At 47.8% G+C, this 15,668-nt stretch overlaps 1 protein-coding gene across 1 annotated transcript in view; it reads left to right on the plus strand.

Annotated features, from left to right (window-relative positions):
• Positions 1-3,697: 3,697 nt before the first annotated feature.
• Positions 3,698-15,668, plus strand: part of USP31 (ubiquitin specific peptidase 31) — a 78,007-nt gene continuing 66,036 nt past the window's right edge. The window contains exon 1 of the mRNA XM_052661533.1: positions 3,698-4,324. Coding sequence (XP_052517493.1) covers positions 3,698-4,324 — 627 coding nt within the window. The remainder of the gene's footprint in view (positions 4,325-15,668) is intronic.

The following is a 15,668-nucleotide window of genomic DNA, read 5'->3' on the forward strand; positions in this document are numbered from 1 at the left end:
AAGTTCATCGGTGGAGAAGGTCAACGGTTGTTTGCAGCAATCCAGTCTGGGCCAATTCCAGAGCTGTCTTGGGTATGAATTCTCCAGCTCTATTTAAAGTAGCTCAGTGTCTCAGTTCGGGTTCCCCTTAGATCAGAGCCTGAGACAAAGACCTGGGTGCAAATAGTCTGTTTGGGAGCTGATCCTGGAAGCAGGACTGTGGGATTAGGAAGAATGAGACGGGAAAGTAAACAAATCCAGAAAAGCGTGCCTCACTGAACCAGTTAATATGGAAGACAACTGGGCTCAATCTTGCTGGAGACTCTGAAGAACTCTGATGGATGCACTCCACAGCTGCTCATTCAAAGGATGGGAGGCTGGGGTGTTTTCCCACCAGCAGGTAGTTCCCACTGGTTGAAGGTTGCCCCTGCTCAGGGGAAGAAGACTTATTAATTCAACTCCACCTTGCGAGTTCCCTGGCTTTAGGGAGAACTCTAAAGCAGACAAACAAAGGAACACCAGGTGTCTGAAGTGTGGTGGTGGGTGTGTGTGTGCTGTCACATGGCAAGGACTTACACAGTTTATAGCAGTGGCTGAAATTAGAGCTGGGCTTAGGGCATAAGATATGAGGGATCAAAAGCTGTTGCTATGCTGTTTCATTCTAAAGCAGTTTATTCATTCAACTGAACATTTATTAGAACCATGGTCAATGCTGGGTATCTGTGGTCAGTAAAACAGAGCTAGTTTCTGCCTTAAAAGCTGACAGTCTTTTGCAAATTTTGAGCAAGTGTGATTCATGCTATGGAGGTGAGTTCAAAATGGAGATGTGCTTAAAAAAAAAAACCAAAGCAGCAGCATAGCGAAGTAACCTAACTTTCAAGTTAGACTGACATCTACAGAGACCACAGCACCAAGACCACTCCCGTATACTAGAAACAAGCAAGCAAGAAAACCAACCTTCAACATACTGGCCCAATATTGTGATACAATGTTGTCAAACTGCTTGAAATTCCACCAAAAGCTACTCCCCTCCCCCACCTCATTTTTGGTCCCTCCCTGCTCCTCAATTTCATATTTGAAAAAATTCAAACATGTCTGCAAGGTTTGAGGGCTGTTGGGTTCACACTTTAGTTCGATCAGACTGCTTTCTTCCTGATGTCCAGATGAGCTCAAGATGCAGTGGGAATGGAGGGATTTGGGGACTAGGGGGACTAGTGCAAAGAACCCACTGAGGGTCACCATAGGAGTCCTGCTTAATACTAGTGGGAGGTCGGAGCCAAAAGCCATTCACTCCAAAACATGGTATAAGGTGGGATTAGGTTTTACAAAGACGACAGGCTCTCCTTTTCCTCATTTCTCCCTTCTGCAGTAACCAGGACTCGGGCGAAGAGTTAGCAAAGAGGAGAATCTACAGAGGTCACAAACCAGTGTACTGGGCAGCACAAAGATGTACTTTTTTTTTTTTTGCATTGTTTTTTTTCCTTTATATATATATATTTTAAGTCAAAAAACAATCTACGTAGAAAATGGACAAGACACATGGAAACGTTTCACCCAGGATGGTAAATAAGCACCCAAAAAGATATTCAGCAGTACCAGGCAGTAGGAAAATGAGATAACACTTTACACACCTATCACAACAGTTAAAATGAAAAACAGTGACAGTACCAAAAGCGGGCAAGAACGTGGAGAAACTTGTTCTCATATATTGCTGGTGGGCAGGTAAAATAGTACAGTCACTCTGGAAAAAAAAGCTAAACATACACTTATTATGTGATCCAGCAAATGCATTCCTGGATATTATCCCAGAGAAATGAAAACAAGTGTTCACACAAAAACCTGTGTATGATTATTCATAGCACTATTATTCAGTTTAGTTCAGTCACTTAGTCGTATCTGACTCTTTGCGACCCCAAGAACTGCAGCACGCCAGGCTTCCCTGCCCATCACCAACTCCTGGAGCTTGCTCAAACCCATGTCCATCAAGTCAGTGATGCCATCCAACCATCTCATCCTCTGTCGTTCCGGTCTCCTCCTGCCTTCAATCTTTCCCAGCATCAGGGTCTTTTCCAGGGAGTCAGCTCTTTGCATCAGGTGGCCAAAGGATTGGAGTTCAGCATCAGTCCTTCCAATGAATGCTTAGGACTGATTTCCTTTAGGATTGACTGGTTTGATTTCCTTGCTGTCCAAGGGACTCTCAAGAGTCTTCTCCAACACCACAGTTCTAAAGCATCAATTCTTTGGTGCTCAGCTTTCTTTATAGTTCAACTCTCACATCCATACATGACTACTAGAAAAAGCATAGCTTTGACTAGATGGTCCTTTGTTGGCAAAGTAATGGCTCTTTTTTTTTTTTAATTTAAAAAATAGACTTTTCACCTTCCTTTAAAGAATCATATGATCTGAGCCCTCATTTCTGCATGGAAACAATTGGCTGGAGGTGAGTGGCAGTACCCCCTTTAGAAGGATGTTGATTTGCAATTTGCCAGTGTTCCCACCATTTCTTATATTCTCTCCAACACTGAGTTAAGTCACTTAAAGTAGTAATGGTCAATATGATGATTGAAACGCCAAAATGCTTTACTCACTGATGTGCCCTTCTGATATTTGAGTGTCTGTGACCTTTTGTTTAGAGGTCAAGTCTAGGGGCTTTGGAACATACTTGGGTTTGAAATGGTTTAAGACTCTACCAAACTCAAAGGGGACAACAGAGGATGAGATGGTTGGATGGCAACACCATCCAACCAACGGACATGAATTTGAGCAACGGTGGGAGATAATGAAGGACAGGGAAGTCTGGCCCCTGTTGCAGTCCATGGGGTCACATAGAGTCAGACACAGCTTACTGACTGAACAACAATCTCAAAGCAACTGAATGGAAGATTGAAGGAGATACTGCACTGCTTAGCACAATGCTTGTAACAGCAGCTACTCTCAGCATCCACTAATAAGAGAGCATGCAGAAACCCTGTTAGCTTCACACGCCGTACTCCCAGTGTCTAGCACGGTGCCTGGCATATAGAGCTCAAAGGGGTCTGGGAAGAAAGGTAAGTGGCGCCGTAAGACATGCCTGCCGAAAGGTGTTAGGCTCTGCGATGGCGTTCGAGGGGCACGCAGAAGGTCGGGGTCCCTCGGGAGCCGGGCGGGGCTGGCTTGCCCAGGATCCGTTACGACCATGTCCATCAGCTCATCCAGGATCTAGTTAAGAAGCGGCATTCTCATTCATGCACTTTCCCAAGGCCTTCACCATCAGAGCAGCCAAGACCGAGACCCTCCCCGGGGGTCCACCACCCTGCGCTAGCCGAGCGTTCGCCGGCGGCGCCTGGACCTTGCCCACACTAGACATGGCCTCTCTCGGGCTTCACGCAGCAGGACCGCGCCCGGAGCCGCCAGTCATCGCGTTTGACTGAGGAGGCAGCTCCGTTCCCTCAGTCAACATGGCGACCGCGGCGGCTTCAGCGCTGGGCGGGCAGCGCTGGAGGCGGGTCACGTGAGCGACCCAGCTGGGCGGATCTCGCGCGCACCCGCCCGCCCAGCCGGCCGCGGCTGGCTAGCTGGCTTGCTGGCTTGCTCGGCGGCGCTCTGAGGTGTGTGGGGCATCGAGCCCCCCGGCCCGGTGAGGCGCGGCGCTGCGCGGCGCGGCGGGATGCGGCGGCGGCCGTGGCGGGGCCGCGGGCCGGGCGGGCGGGCGCGGTGATGAGCGTCGGCGGCCACCGCCATGTCCAAGGTAACGGCGCCCGGGCCCGGGCCGCCGGAGGCGGCGGCGGCGGGCGGGAAGGAGAAGCGCTCCTTCAGCAAGCGGCTGTTCCGGAGCGGCCGCGCGGGCGGCACCGGCGGCGCCGGGGGTCCCGGGCCGGCCGCGCCCTCCTCGCCCTCGTCGGCGCGCTCGGTGGGCAGCTTCATGAGCCGCGTCCTCAAGACGCTGTCCACGCTCTCGCACCTTAGCTCCGAGGGCGCCGCCCCGGACCGCGGCGGCCTCCGCAGTTGCTTCCCGCCCGCGCCGGCCGCCGCGCCCACGCCGCCGCCGCCGTGCCCGCCGCCGCCCGCCTCGCCCGCTCCGCCCGCCTGCGCCGCGGAGCCGGTGCCCGGGGTGGCGGGGCTCCGGAACCACGGCAACACGTGCTTCATGAACGCCACGCTGCAGTGTCTCAGCAACACGGAGCTCTTCGCCGAGTACCTGGCGCTCGGCCAGTACCGGGCGGGGCGGCCCGAGCCCTCGCCTGACCCCGAGCAGCCCGCGGGCCGCGGCGCGCAGGGCCAGGGCGAGGTCACCGAGCAGCTGGCGCACCTGGTGCGGGCCCTCTGGACCTTGGAGTACACCCCGCAGCACAGCCGCGACTTCAAGGTGAGCCCTTGGGCAGCCGCCCGCCCAGGGCTTCCTTCCCTGCTTCTGTCGCGGCCGAAGCACTGATGCTCTGGGTGCCTCAAGAAAGAGGAGTGGGCGCGAGTCCGGGCATAAGATGCGGAATGCAAGGAGAGCCGTTCATTCATTGATTCATCGCGCGTTTAAGGGCTTGCTGCGTGCGGTGGGCGCAGGGGAAGGATGGAACAATGGGCAAGACCGTCCGCTTTCCTGGGAACTTACATTTTTTTGGGATGGGAGTGTTGAGCTTGGGTTCAGATCCTTGTTTTGCCACTTACAAGTGGTGTGACCTCGGGCAGGTTTCTCAGCCACTCTGGGCCACAGTTTTCTGCTCTATCCCTGGTGGCTCAGAGGATAAAGCCTCTGCCTGCAATTCAGGAGACCCGGGTTCGATCCCTGGGTTGGGAAGATCCCCTGGAGAAGGAAATGGCAACCCACTCCAGTACTCTTGCCTGGAGAATCCCATGGACAGAGGAGCCTGGCGGGCTACAGTCCACGGGGTCTCAAAGAGTCGGACACGAGTGAGCAACTTCACTTCACTTCACCTACTTCATAGGTGGTCGTGAGCGGCTTACAAGTTGATATGTTGGGTTGTGAGCTGCTTACAAGTTGGTATGTTGGGTTGAACCCTATGAAGTTACCCATTGTTGACCGCTCTGTCTTACAGATTGGCAGGTTTATAAGGTTCAACCTAGTACCTAAAGTGTTTCCGTTGTGTGTAGTACTGTGAGTGTTTGCTGCCATTATTATTTTTATGATTAAGAAGTTAACGAGGTAATGTCAGGTAGTGGTTTGGAGGAGGTACAGGCTGGCGATGTGACTCCTGTGCTGGCGGGGTACATTACATGGGAAGGGGAAAGGATTAGGACGACTTCTCGGAGGAAGTGACTTTCTGAGACTTGAGTAACCACAGGGAGAGCCCTCCTTGAGGAGCTCTGGGGAGAGCGGTTCCCAGGAGTAAGGAAAGTGCGGACGCCCTGAGATGGGAAAGAGCTTGGTGCCCTTGATCGACAGGGTAATTCTGGGATGGGTGCACTCTTTCTGTAAAGGGTTGCATAGCAAATATTTTAGGCTCTGCTGGTCAAAATGCAAAATCGGGGATAGGAGGTAGTTACTTATATAACAACAGAAAACACATTTCTGCTCCTTTTTTTTTTTACTACCTAAAATAAAAATATAATAATTGAATATAGTATTTTGTGATAACAGCTCTACCAAGGAGAAGAATGGGACTTTTTTTTTTTTTTTCCGGAGAGGATAATGATTAGCTTAATTGGAGTTCAAAATTAATGTTCCCTGTCATCAAATTGATTGCAAGTATTCATCTCTACAAACTATTCTTCGCTCGTGGGCTGTACAGAAACAGGCAGTGGGCTCGATGTGGCCCTTGGATCCTTGTGGGTGTGTGTGAGCCAAGAGCAGAGTGAGTGGAGGGCTGGGGCCAGATGGTGTAGGATCATTTAGGCTGTAATAGGAAATGGGCTCTTATTCTAAGCAAAAGGGAAAGATGATATGGGATTGTTGGGATGATGTGGGATTCAGGTGAGAAACGTATATAAATAGAAGGAAAGCACAGAGTAAGAAAGTTAATTCCTTTTCTATTCTCTTTTTCGATCATACCAAAGAGAAGGTCTCAGCTTGGTGATAGCACGTCTGTAACAGTTCTTGCTCACTCCCCCATCATTTTTTTTTTTTTTTTTAAATAACAGAGAACAAGCTTCCAGTTAAGAGACTTGAGTAGGCAACAGTAGCTAGAATTGAATATGTTTTCATTGGATTTGTTTTTACATTTGTCTTCTATTTATGGCAGATGGTACTGGCTTTCTGTTGGTGCTATGAAGTTTCTTTCTAAAATACTTCTATTTAAGCAAATGATTTGATTAAAATATAAAAGGGTCAGCTATCTAAGGAATCAGCTCTTGGTCGAGGACCTACTTTCTTGCTTTGGAACAACACTCTCTTCCTCTTTTAATACATTTTACTTACATTTTATTTATGTTGCTCTACCCTGTTTTTCTTTAAAAAAGTGGTCGCTATTTGATCTTGGAAATTTGAATGGAAATACTTGACAGGGATAGGGACTGGAAAAAAAAGAGATTCATGTCAGAGATCTCAAAATAAGAAAATAGGAGAGAATGCCAGCCCACCAGCTTCTATCAGTCTTTTTTTTTCTGCTTGTGCCTGAAAGTAGCCACAGCAGTTGCCAACTTTGCAAGGTCATGGCCCAGTGTCTTAAATTTGGTTTTCTGTTCCAAAATGTGAAAATCAATTTCTACAGCGTTTTTGTATGTGAACATTTTCATTGCTTTTTAAGAGGTTGAGTTCACTTTTTTGTCCATTAAAAAGCGATCACAGAAATGGGTCAATAATTCTAGAAAAGTATGCTTTGGCGAAGTTGAACAGATTCTTAGAGACCCTGTTTTTAAAAAATGTAATCTTCTGAACCCTTAGTAGATTTCACTTTGCATTCATTCATTCTCCTCCATCTTTTGAAGGTTTATTCAGTGAGTTAGGAATGCATTTAGTCTAGAAAGAGCAAACCCCAATGAGGGTTCCTTAAGCAGTGTGTGCTGTGCTTAGTTGCTCAGTCGTATTTGACTCTTTGCTACCCCATGGACTATAGCCCGCCAGGCTTCCCTGTCCATCAGCAACTCCCGGAGCTTGCACAAACTCATGTGTCCATGGGGATTCTCCAGACAAGAATACTGGAGTGGGTTGCCATGCCCACGTCTAGGGGATCTTCCCAACCCAGGGATTGAACCCAGGTCTCCTGCATTACAGGCGAATTCTTGACCATCTGAGTCACCAGGCAAGCCCAAGAATACTGGAGTGATTAGCCTGTCCCTTCTCCAGGGGATCTTCGCGACCTAGAAATCGAACCAGGGTCTCCTGCATTGCAGGTGGATTCTTTACCAATTGAGCTACCAGGGAAGCCCTTGCCTTACGCAATAAAGATGTTGAATTAGCTCACCTGTGAGAAGTCTAGAGCTAGGTGGTTCTCAGGTGGTACAGTGGCTTAATGGGCCCACTTAGAACCCAGACCGTTTCTGTGTTTCCATTCTCCTGTTCTTAGGTATTACTGGCTGTTTTCCCTTAATGTTTTTCACCTCAGGGCATTCTACCCAGGCAAGGCAGGAAGTCATTAGGGAAATAAAAGTTCCTCCAGAAGCCCCCTCCACAGGCTTCTGCTGACATCTCATTAACTATAATCATGTTGCTTGACTGCCCCTGGCTGCCAGGGAGGCAGGAAGGTGGAATGTGATTTTCCTGGCTTAAAAGAAGAGACAGTAAAGCAGGGGATTTTCTCATAGGCAGCCCACCAAAGTGCCTCACCTGCCTTGTGCCAGGCACTCTCACTTGGGGAAGACTCTGCACCTGTGAAAAACAAAGAACGTTGAACAGGAAGCCAGTGGATGCTGACACACCGGTCACCACGCCCCCCTCACCTGTTGGTGGCAGGCATTGATATTTGAGGCAGATTCGTTTCTCTCAAGCTCACATTCAGAACCCTGCTGAATTCTGGGCCACTACCAGTTGACAGAGGAGATAAGAAACAATTTACCATCTTCAGATAATTTTCCTTGCGAGCTCAAAAAAAAAATGCTTAATATGTCTTTGAATGTATTTTTGTTGACTTATGACTTCAAGTTACTAACAATTTTGTTTGTAACATTTTCAATTAGGAGTCTGAATACATTGATTTCAGCCTTAGGAACTTGCCAGGAAAACAGATTTTTGGTTTTGGGTAAGCTGGATGGTTGTTAAGGTTGGATTTTCATTTTCCAGAATGAAAGAAGTTGAGTGGTCCAATCTTGGTAAACTATAAGAAACTTCTCTAGCAGCCACTTATATCTTTTTCTCTTTTTGTGCAGACATTTTTCTCCTGCTCTTAAAGTAGTGGTTCTCAGCCAGGGCACTTCTGCCTCCCCTATCCCCCCAGTCCTGGGGACATTTGGTGATGTCTGGAGACCCATACTTGGGTATCACAGCTGGGGTGGGGCTGCTGCTGGCAACTAATGGGGTGATTCCAGGTTGGGGCTGTCATACAACATGGGTTTCCCGGGTGGCTCAATGGTAAACAATCCACCTGCCAGTGCAGGAGACACGAGACACAGGTCCAATCCGTGGGTCAGAAAGAGCCCCTGGAGTAGGAAGCAGCGACCACTCCAGTATTCTTGCTTGAAAAATTTTGTGGATAGGGGAGTTTGGTGGGCTACAGTCCGTGGGATGGCAAAAAGTTAGACATGACTGCGCACAAGTCATGTAAAAGAGACTTTACTGGCAGGATCCTTGGATCACTGTCTTATTAGTAAAACTGTGAGGGTACGTAAATCTTTTTGAAGCTTGAGTGCTCAGTGTTCTAAGAGAAAATAAGTGTATTGTCCTCACTTTCATAGGATGCTCACTTGGGTGTTCCAGGTGTGTACAGATGGTCTCTGATTTCTCGTACTCACTGCCCTTTTGCAGTAAGTGAAAGGCGGATGGTCATCTTTCAAGTAACAAAGATAGGTTTTATAGCAGCAGTTTTCAAACTGTGCTTCCAAAGAACAACTGGAACAGAGTGATCTACTGATAAAAGAACTATGGGGACTCCTTCCAAATCTGTAAAACAAAAAGTAATTGATGAATCGAATTTTCTCTCCTGCATTTTTTTCCTTGAACTTTGGTGCCTGGTAGTGCTTATTTATTAGTGAGAGTTCTTGGGTTACAAAGGGAGTATATGTGTGTAAATGGTTACAAATGGAGTATATGTGTATAAATGAGTAGTGGCAGACAATTTAGCAATCAGGCTTCCACTGGCTCGGATTCACAACTTACTTTGTCACGGACTTATATTGGGGAGCTCTGATTTTATGTACAGACCTATGGTGAAAGTTTTCCTGGTTGTGTGAAGCAGTTTAGTGCCTTGGCATCTCACAGTGGTTCCTAAGAAGTAATCTGACTTCAGGATGTCCCTCAAATTGATTTGAAAAGTAGGAAACAAAATGAAATTGTGTTGCTCACCTTCTGATTTATGACAGTGTTAAATAGAAAGACTGTCCCTTCCTGGTCTGTTTCCTTGTCTGTCAAACGTGGTCACCTCTGTTTGTGAGTTCCAAAGCTCTGAAGGAGAAAGGCAGTGAGATTGTCATCAAATTGTAGACTTGGAAGAAAACTCGGGTGAGGTGTGAGTGATCCTCAGCCTTTCTGGGTGAGGAAACTGAGGTTCACCTGCTGGCCAGAGGTTGAGGGAGAGTTCTGACTGCGAGTTTGTCACCACCCCACCCCTACCATGCCAGTGCACACACGGAGCTCTGGTTCTGTGGTTTCCTTATCAGCACAGCCACTGAAACAACAAGTCTCAACGTAAAATGTACAAACAGGCCGGGTGGACATGCTGAAGCATGTAGCATTTTTTCCCCTCTAAGTTTGCAGTGCCAAATCCTAGTGAAAATAAGGTCAGCTGCAGCTAGCTTTATGCACGTGCTGTTGCTCCTGAGGCTTAGGTACTTTTGGAAGTCTTTAAAAAATTCTCCTTTCAGACCATTTAAATGCATATAACAGACACATCTCCTGCATTGATGGGCTCGCACTCCCCATAGAGTTCTGCAACTTGCTTTCGTTTATGTCCCTGTCCTGGACTTGAAATTATATCACAGACAGCATAGCTTTCATTGTTTTTTGTTAATAACATCCAGGTCCTTGTCATTCTTTTTAACAGTTGTATAGATGCCCTGGTGGCTCAGGTGGTAAAAAATCTGTCTGCAGTGCGGAGACCTGAGTTCAATCCCTGGGTCAGGAAGATCCCCTGGAGGAGGGTATGGCAGTCCACTCCAGTATTCTTGCCTGGAGAATTCCAAAGACAGAGGAGCCTGGCCCGCTGTAGTGGGTCCACGGGGTTGAAAAGAGCCAGAGATGACTTCATGGCTGGCACACACAATAGAGGCCCACTCGTGGTGTTTTGGTTGTATAGTTTTTAACCAGTCTAGCCAATCCTTCACCATGGATCTAGTCTCCCTTTCTAAGCAGTAATTCTTGGCTGTGGTGGGCCTCTCCAGACTGCCTAACCAAAGCCTGTGCAGGACAAGACTCTGACCCATCCACGCTGCATGCTAGGGCCTCGCCCCTGACGTATGTTTCCTCTTACAAGTGGCTGCCCTATTCATCAATTTTCAAACTTACTTTCATGCGGGTCAGGTTTGTGCCTCTAGGTATGCCTATTCTCCATGCTCCTTCAGCATGTGGCTCTCTCTCCAGTACATGCCCAGCTAATGTGTGCAGCTTCATGAGAAAGCACAAGAAAAGCGTAAAGAAGACTAGTTGGGGAACAGATACACAGGGCAATTGTGGAATTGCATGTTTGCTGACTTACACCACGTTTACTGAGCAGTTATTGTGTACAAAGGGACTGGTTTAGGGGAGGGGTTGGGGATAGAGGATTAAGTGTGAGGATTCTGGGACGGAGTTCCAGCCATCAGAGAACTTACCAGTTTTATAGGGAAATTTTTAAAAAATTGTATTGACTGGTAAAGTTCAGAGGGGGTTCAGAGAATGGTGAAATCATGGTGAGCGGAAGTGTAAGTAGAAGATTCATTCATTCATTGTCGGCTGTTAAGCTTCTACGAATGTATGAATTTATGGAGCTCCTAACTCCATATCACATGCTGCGCTAGTCATTGGGTACGTGTGCATGTTCAGTTGTGTCTGACTCTTTGAGACTCCATGGACTGTAGCCAGGCTCCTCTGTCCATGGGATTATCCAGGTAAGAATACTGGTGTGGGTTGCCGTTTTGTTCTTCCGGGGATCTTCCTGACCAGGGATGGAACCCTCATATCCTGCATTAGCAGGCAGATTCTTTGAGCTACGTGGGAGGCCCCAGTCATTGGGTATATAGGGGTAAACCAAGCAGCATGGTAATGTGAAAAAATCGTGCCAGATCCTATGGTCCATTCCTTCCTGAAACTTTTATTGTTACAGAGGAGGCGGATGTATTCATCAGCACACACTGGTAAATGTAAAATGTAAAATTTTAAATTTATTAGAGGACTTCCTTGGTGGTTCAGTGGTTAAGAGTCTGCCTGCCAGTACAGAGGATACAGGTTTGATCCCTGTTCCAGGAAGATCCCACGTGCAATGGAGCAACTATGCCTGTGCGCCACGACTGTTGAGTCTGGTCTGCAGCCTGGGAACCGCAGGTCCAGAAGCCTGTGTGCTCTAGAGCCTGTGCTCTGCAGCAGGAGAGGCACCCCAGCGACCCCTGCTCACTGCCGCTGGAGAGAGCTCTCACACAGCAGCTTAGGCCAAGCACAACAAAAAATAAATACAAAAGCAAAATCATTAGCGCTAAGAAGAAAAAGCTAAGGTGTATGAGAGAGAGTAATGACCAGGTAGGGAGATTAAAATGTATTCAAAAGGCTTTGCAGGAGCAGGGCTGGGGGTATATTTGAAAGTCTTGACAGGCCTTTTTCATGGCTTAGAGAGCTAGGTGGGCCATCTGATAGATGAAGCTGGGAAAGGAGGCTGGGTGTGCAGAGGTGGGGCCTGTAGGACCCCCTTGTAGGGCAATATGAGGGGATTAGGTTTGATTCTAAGAGCAGTGGGGAGCTGTTGCAGATTTTAAGCAGAGTTCTGGCATGATCTTGAAACGTAAAGTGATCGCGTTATGAGTCTGAATAGTGAACACAGGCTGGAAGCAGGGAGGCCAGTTAGGAGGCTTTGCGAAGGTAAAGCTACCTACCGGTGGGGCATGGGATGGAGAAGCAGATGGAGTTGAGATATATCTGGAGGTGAACTCGACAGGACTTGCTAAAGGATTGATTCCAGGGAAGGCGCTGAGGCAGAGGGAAGCAGTTAGGGTAAGTCCCCGGCGTTTGTTTTGAGCAGCAGGGTGGTTACTGGTGCTGTGCACTTACTTGAGGAGCAGCAGCTTTGGAGTTCAGTTTCAGATGGGTTAAATAGGACACTCGAGAGGAGTCTAGTTGGCAGGTGGATAAGGGAGTCTGGTGTTCAGAAGATCGGGACTGGCTAGAGATAAAGATTTGGGACTCTTTGGTCTATAGGTGATATTTAAAACTGTGGGAAGTAGCTTAGAAGTGGGGTTTGAAGATAAGTAAAGCTTGGCCCGTTAAAGGAGAGAGAGATGCCATTTCAGACTGTTGGGGAATAATCTGAGTAAAGGCACAGCGTCTGGGGCCAGGAGGCCCTGGGCTCTCTGCTGCGGGGGCCTGGGATTTGGAGCGGTTTTCCCAGCCATGGCCCTGTTGACATACCTGAATTATTGGCTGGGTGAGTCTTTGCTGTGGGGGCTGTCCTGGTGTTGCAGGATGCTCAGCAGCGTGCGTGTCCTCTCCCCACTAGGCGCGGGTAGTTCTCTCCTGCCCCCACCCCAGTCATGACAATCTAAACTGTCTCCAGACTTTGCCAGATGTCCCCTGGGGGGCAAAACTGCCCCTGGTTGAGAACCACTGATTTGGTGAGAAGAGGAATTAAATGTAGATGTCTGAGGAGGTGGAAGGGGACAGATTAGGTGTGGCCGTGAAAGTGAAGTCGCTCGGTCGTGTCCGACTCTTTGTGACCCCATGGACTGTTGCCTACCACGCTCCTCCATCCATGGGATTTTCCAGGCAAGAGTACTGGAGCGAGTTGCCATTTCCTTCTCCAGGGGATCTTCCAGACCCAGGAATCAAACCCAGGTCTTCTGCATTGTAGGCAGACGCTTTACCGTCTGAGCCACAGCCTACCACAACTATTTAGCCTTGAGGCAGTAGTCAGCAGTGATTCAAGGGAGGCTTCTTGAGCTGGGCAGACTCTGGTTTGATGAAAAAGGATGTTTCTGAAAAATGGGTCTGATGGTGAGCAAAAGCGAATACGATGGAGGAGAAAGTAAGGGTTTGGAAAGGGCAGTCACAGGAGTGACGTGAGGAGGAGGAGGAAAGGGTGCATCCAGAGACATTTTGGAGGCTGTCGTGATATCATTAAGGAGACCCCATTAGGGCTGCCCTGGTGGCTCAAACGATAAAGAGTCCACCCGAAATGCAGGAGACCCGGGTTTGATCCCTGGGTCCAGAAGATCCCCTGGAGAAGGGACTGGCTGTCCTCTCCAGTATTCTTGCCTGGAGAATTCCATGGACAGAGGAGCCTGGCAGGCTACAGTTCTTCGGAATGCAGAGTCTGACACGACTGAGCAATTAACACCAGCTAAGAGATGGAGAGATAAAGGAAACACCAGGGTCAGACCTGGGTGATGGAGACAATAAGGGGAGCGCCAACAGAGACGGAGCAGTCCAAAAAGGGGCACTGAGGGCAGAGAAGATCATGACTGTAATTTGAACATGTGGGGTCGGGGGTCATGGAATACCTAAGAAGGAATCTTAATAGCTTGAATTCAGCTGCATAGAGGTGAACTAAAGCCAGGAGTATTGAGTGTGTAGTCAGAAGCCCACGGCCAGCCCCTTGGGGGAAACTAAAAATAAGGGGATAGGAGGAGGGAAGGACTTGTTGGACTTGTTAAGGGGGCAGAGAGAGAGGCGGAAAACCAAGAAAGCTGAGTCATGAAGCTTGTCTTATTTTGGTTGACTTCCTGCTCTTAGCCCTGAATACAGTGTAGAGCTGCAGAAATATCAGTTTGTATCCATTAAGAGTCAAATTCAGGTTGAGGTATTGTAGACATAATTCATTAAGTCTACAGATTTATTGAGCACGTTGCTTGTGCTGGTCCTGTGTTGGGAGGCACCGGGCTGTACGAGGATGAGTGAGATGGTCCATGCCTGTAAGGTTCTGGGCCTAGAAGGGAAGGCAGGGGGAAAGAATCAATTGCAGTAGGGTCGGATGAGTGCTGTGATAGAGGTGTGTACGCAAGTGCCGTGCAAACCGAAAGGGGGGGTCTGAGAGTGGTGGGGGACTGGAGACATGCCCCTTGGGCTGAGCCTGGAAGGATTTGGTAGGAATCCTCTTGGTGGATAAAGGGTGAGGTGGGAAAGGCCTGTTGGAAGCAGGGTGGAAAACCCATCATGTTCAAAGGCTTAGAACCTCAGACAACTTGGTTTATTCAAAAAATTTCAAGGTCTAGTGTGGTTGGAGCAGAAGGGTACGGTGGTGGATGGGGTGGGGAGTAATGCTTTGGGCAAGGTTAGATCTCTGACCTTGATCTAGTTTGGTTCTCTACACATTCCCAGGGACAGAGCTTGAACTTCAACTCAGGGCAGTGTGATGATAACATTCATGTTCTCACTCTACTGAACATGTTGCCTTGAAGCGCCATCAGTTTACATTTTTGTACTTGTCTACATATATGGTACTTGTCTACATTTTGTACTTATCTACATATATGGTACACGTTTTACGTAGCTTCTGGCCAAGCTGCGTTGGATTATGATTTTTTTTTTCATGCAACCTATAAAACTTTTTCCCATGTTTCTAAATTGTAGTCATTATATTGTTTAATGATACATATGGTGTCATACTGCTAAGTGATAATTTAATCATCCAGTCCTCTTCTGTTGGGCAGTTTGCCCCGTGAAAGTGAAAGTTGCTCAGCTGTGTCTGACTCTTTTCAACCCCCTTTTTGAGAAACTGTAAAACTGTTTCCTGCAGTGACCACACCTTTGTACATTCCCACCAGCAAAGCATGAGGGTTCCAATTTCTCCACATCCTTGCCAACACTTGCTGTTTTCCATTTTTTTCAAATAATAACCATGTTAGCATGTATGAAGTGTTACCTCATTGTGGTTTTGATTTGCATTTCCTTATGACCTAAATGAAATCCTATGACTATATAGTAAGAAGTGAGAAATAGATTTAAGGGACTAGATCTGATAGATAGAGTGCCTGATGAACTATGGATGGAGGTACATGACATTGTACAGGAGACAGGGATCAAGACCATCCCCATGGAAAAGAAATGCAAAAGAGCAAAATGGCTGTCTGAGGAGGCCTTACAAATAGCTGTCAAAAGAAGAGAAGCAAAAAGCAAAGGAGAAAAGGAAAGATATAAGCATGTGAATGCAGAGTTCCAAAGAATAGCAAGGAGAGATAAGAAAGCCTTCCTCAGCGATCAATGCAAAGAAATAGAGGAAAACAACAGAATGGGAAAGACTAGAGATCTCTTCAAGAAACTTGGAGATACCAAGGGAACATTTCATGCAAAGATGGGCTCGATAAATGACAGAAATGGTATGGACCTAACAGATGCAGAAGATAATAAGAAGAGGTGGCAAGAATACACAGAAGAACCGTACAAAAAAGATCTCCACGACCCGGATAATCACGATGGTGTGATCACTCATCTAGAGCCAGACATCCTGGAATGGGAAGCCAAGTGGGCCTTAGAAAGCATCACTATGAAC

The sequence above is a fragment of the Budorcas taxicolor genome, chromosome 2, assembly GCF_023091745.1.
Source record: "Budorcas taxicolor isolate Tak-1 chromosome 2, Takin1.1, whole genome shotgun sequence".
Taxonomy (NCBI): Eukaryota; Metazoa; Chordata; class Mammalia; order Artiodactyla; family Bovidae; genus Budorcas; species Budorcas taxicolor.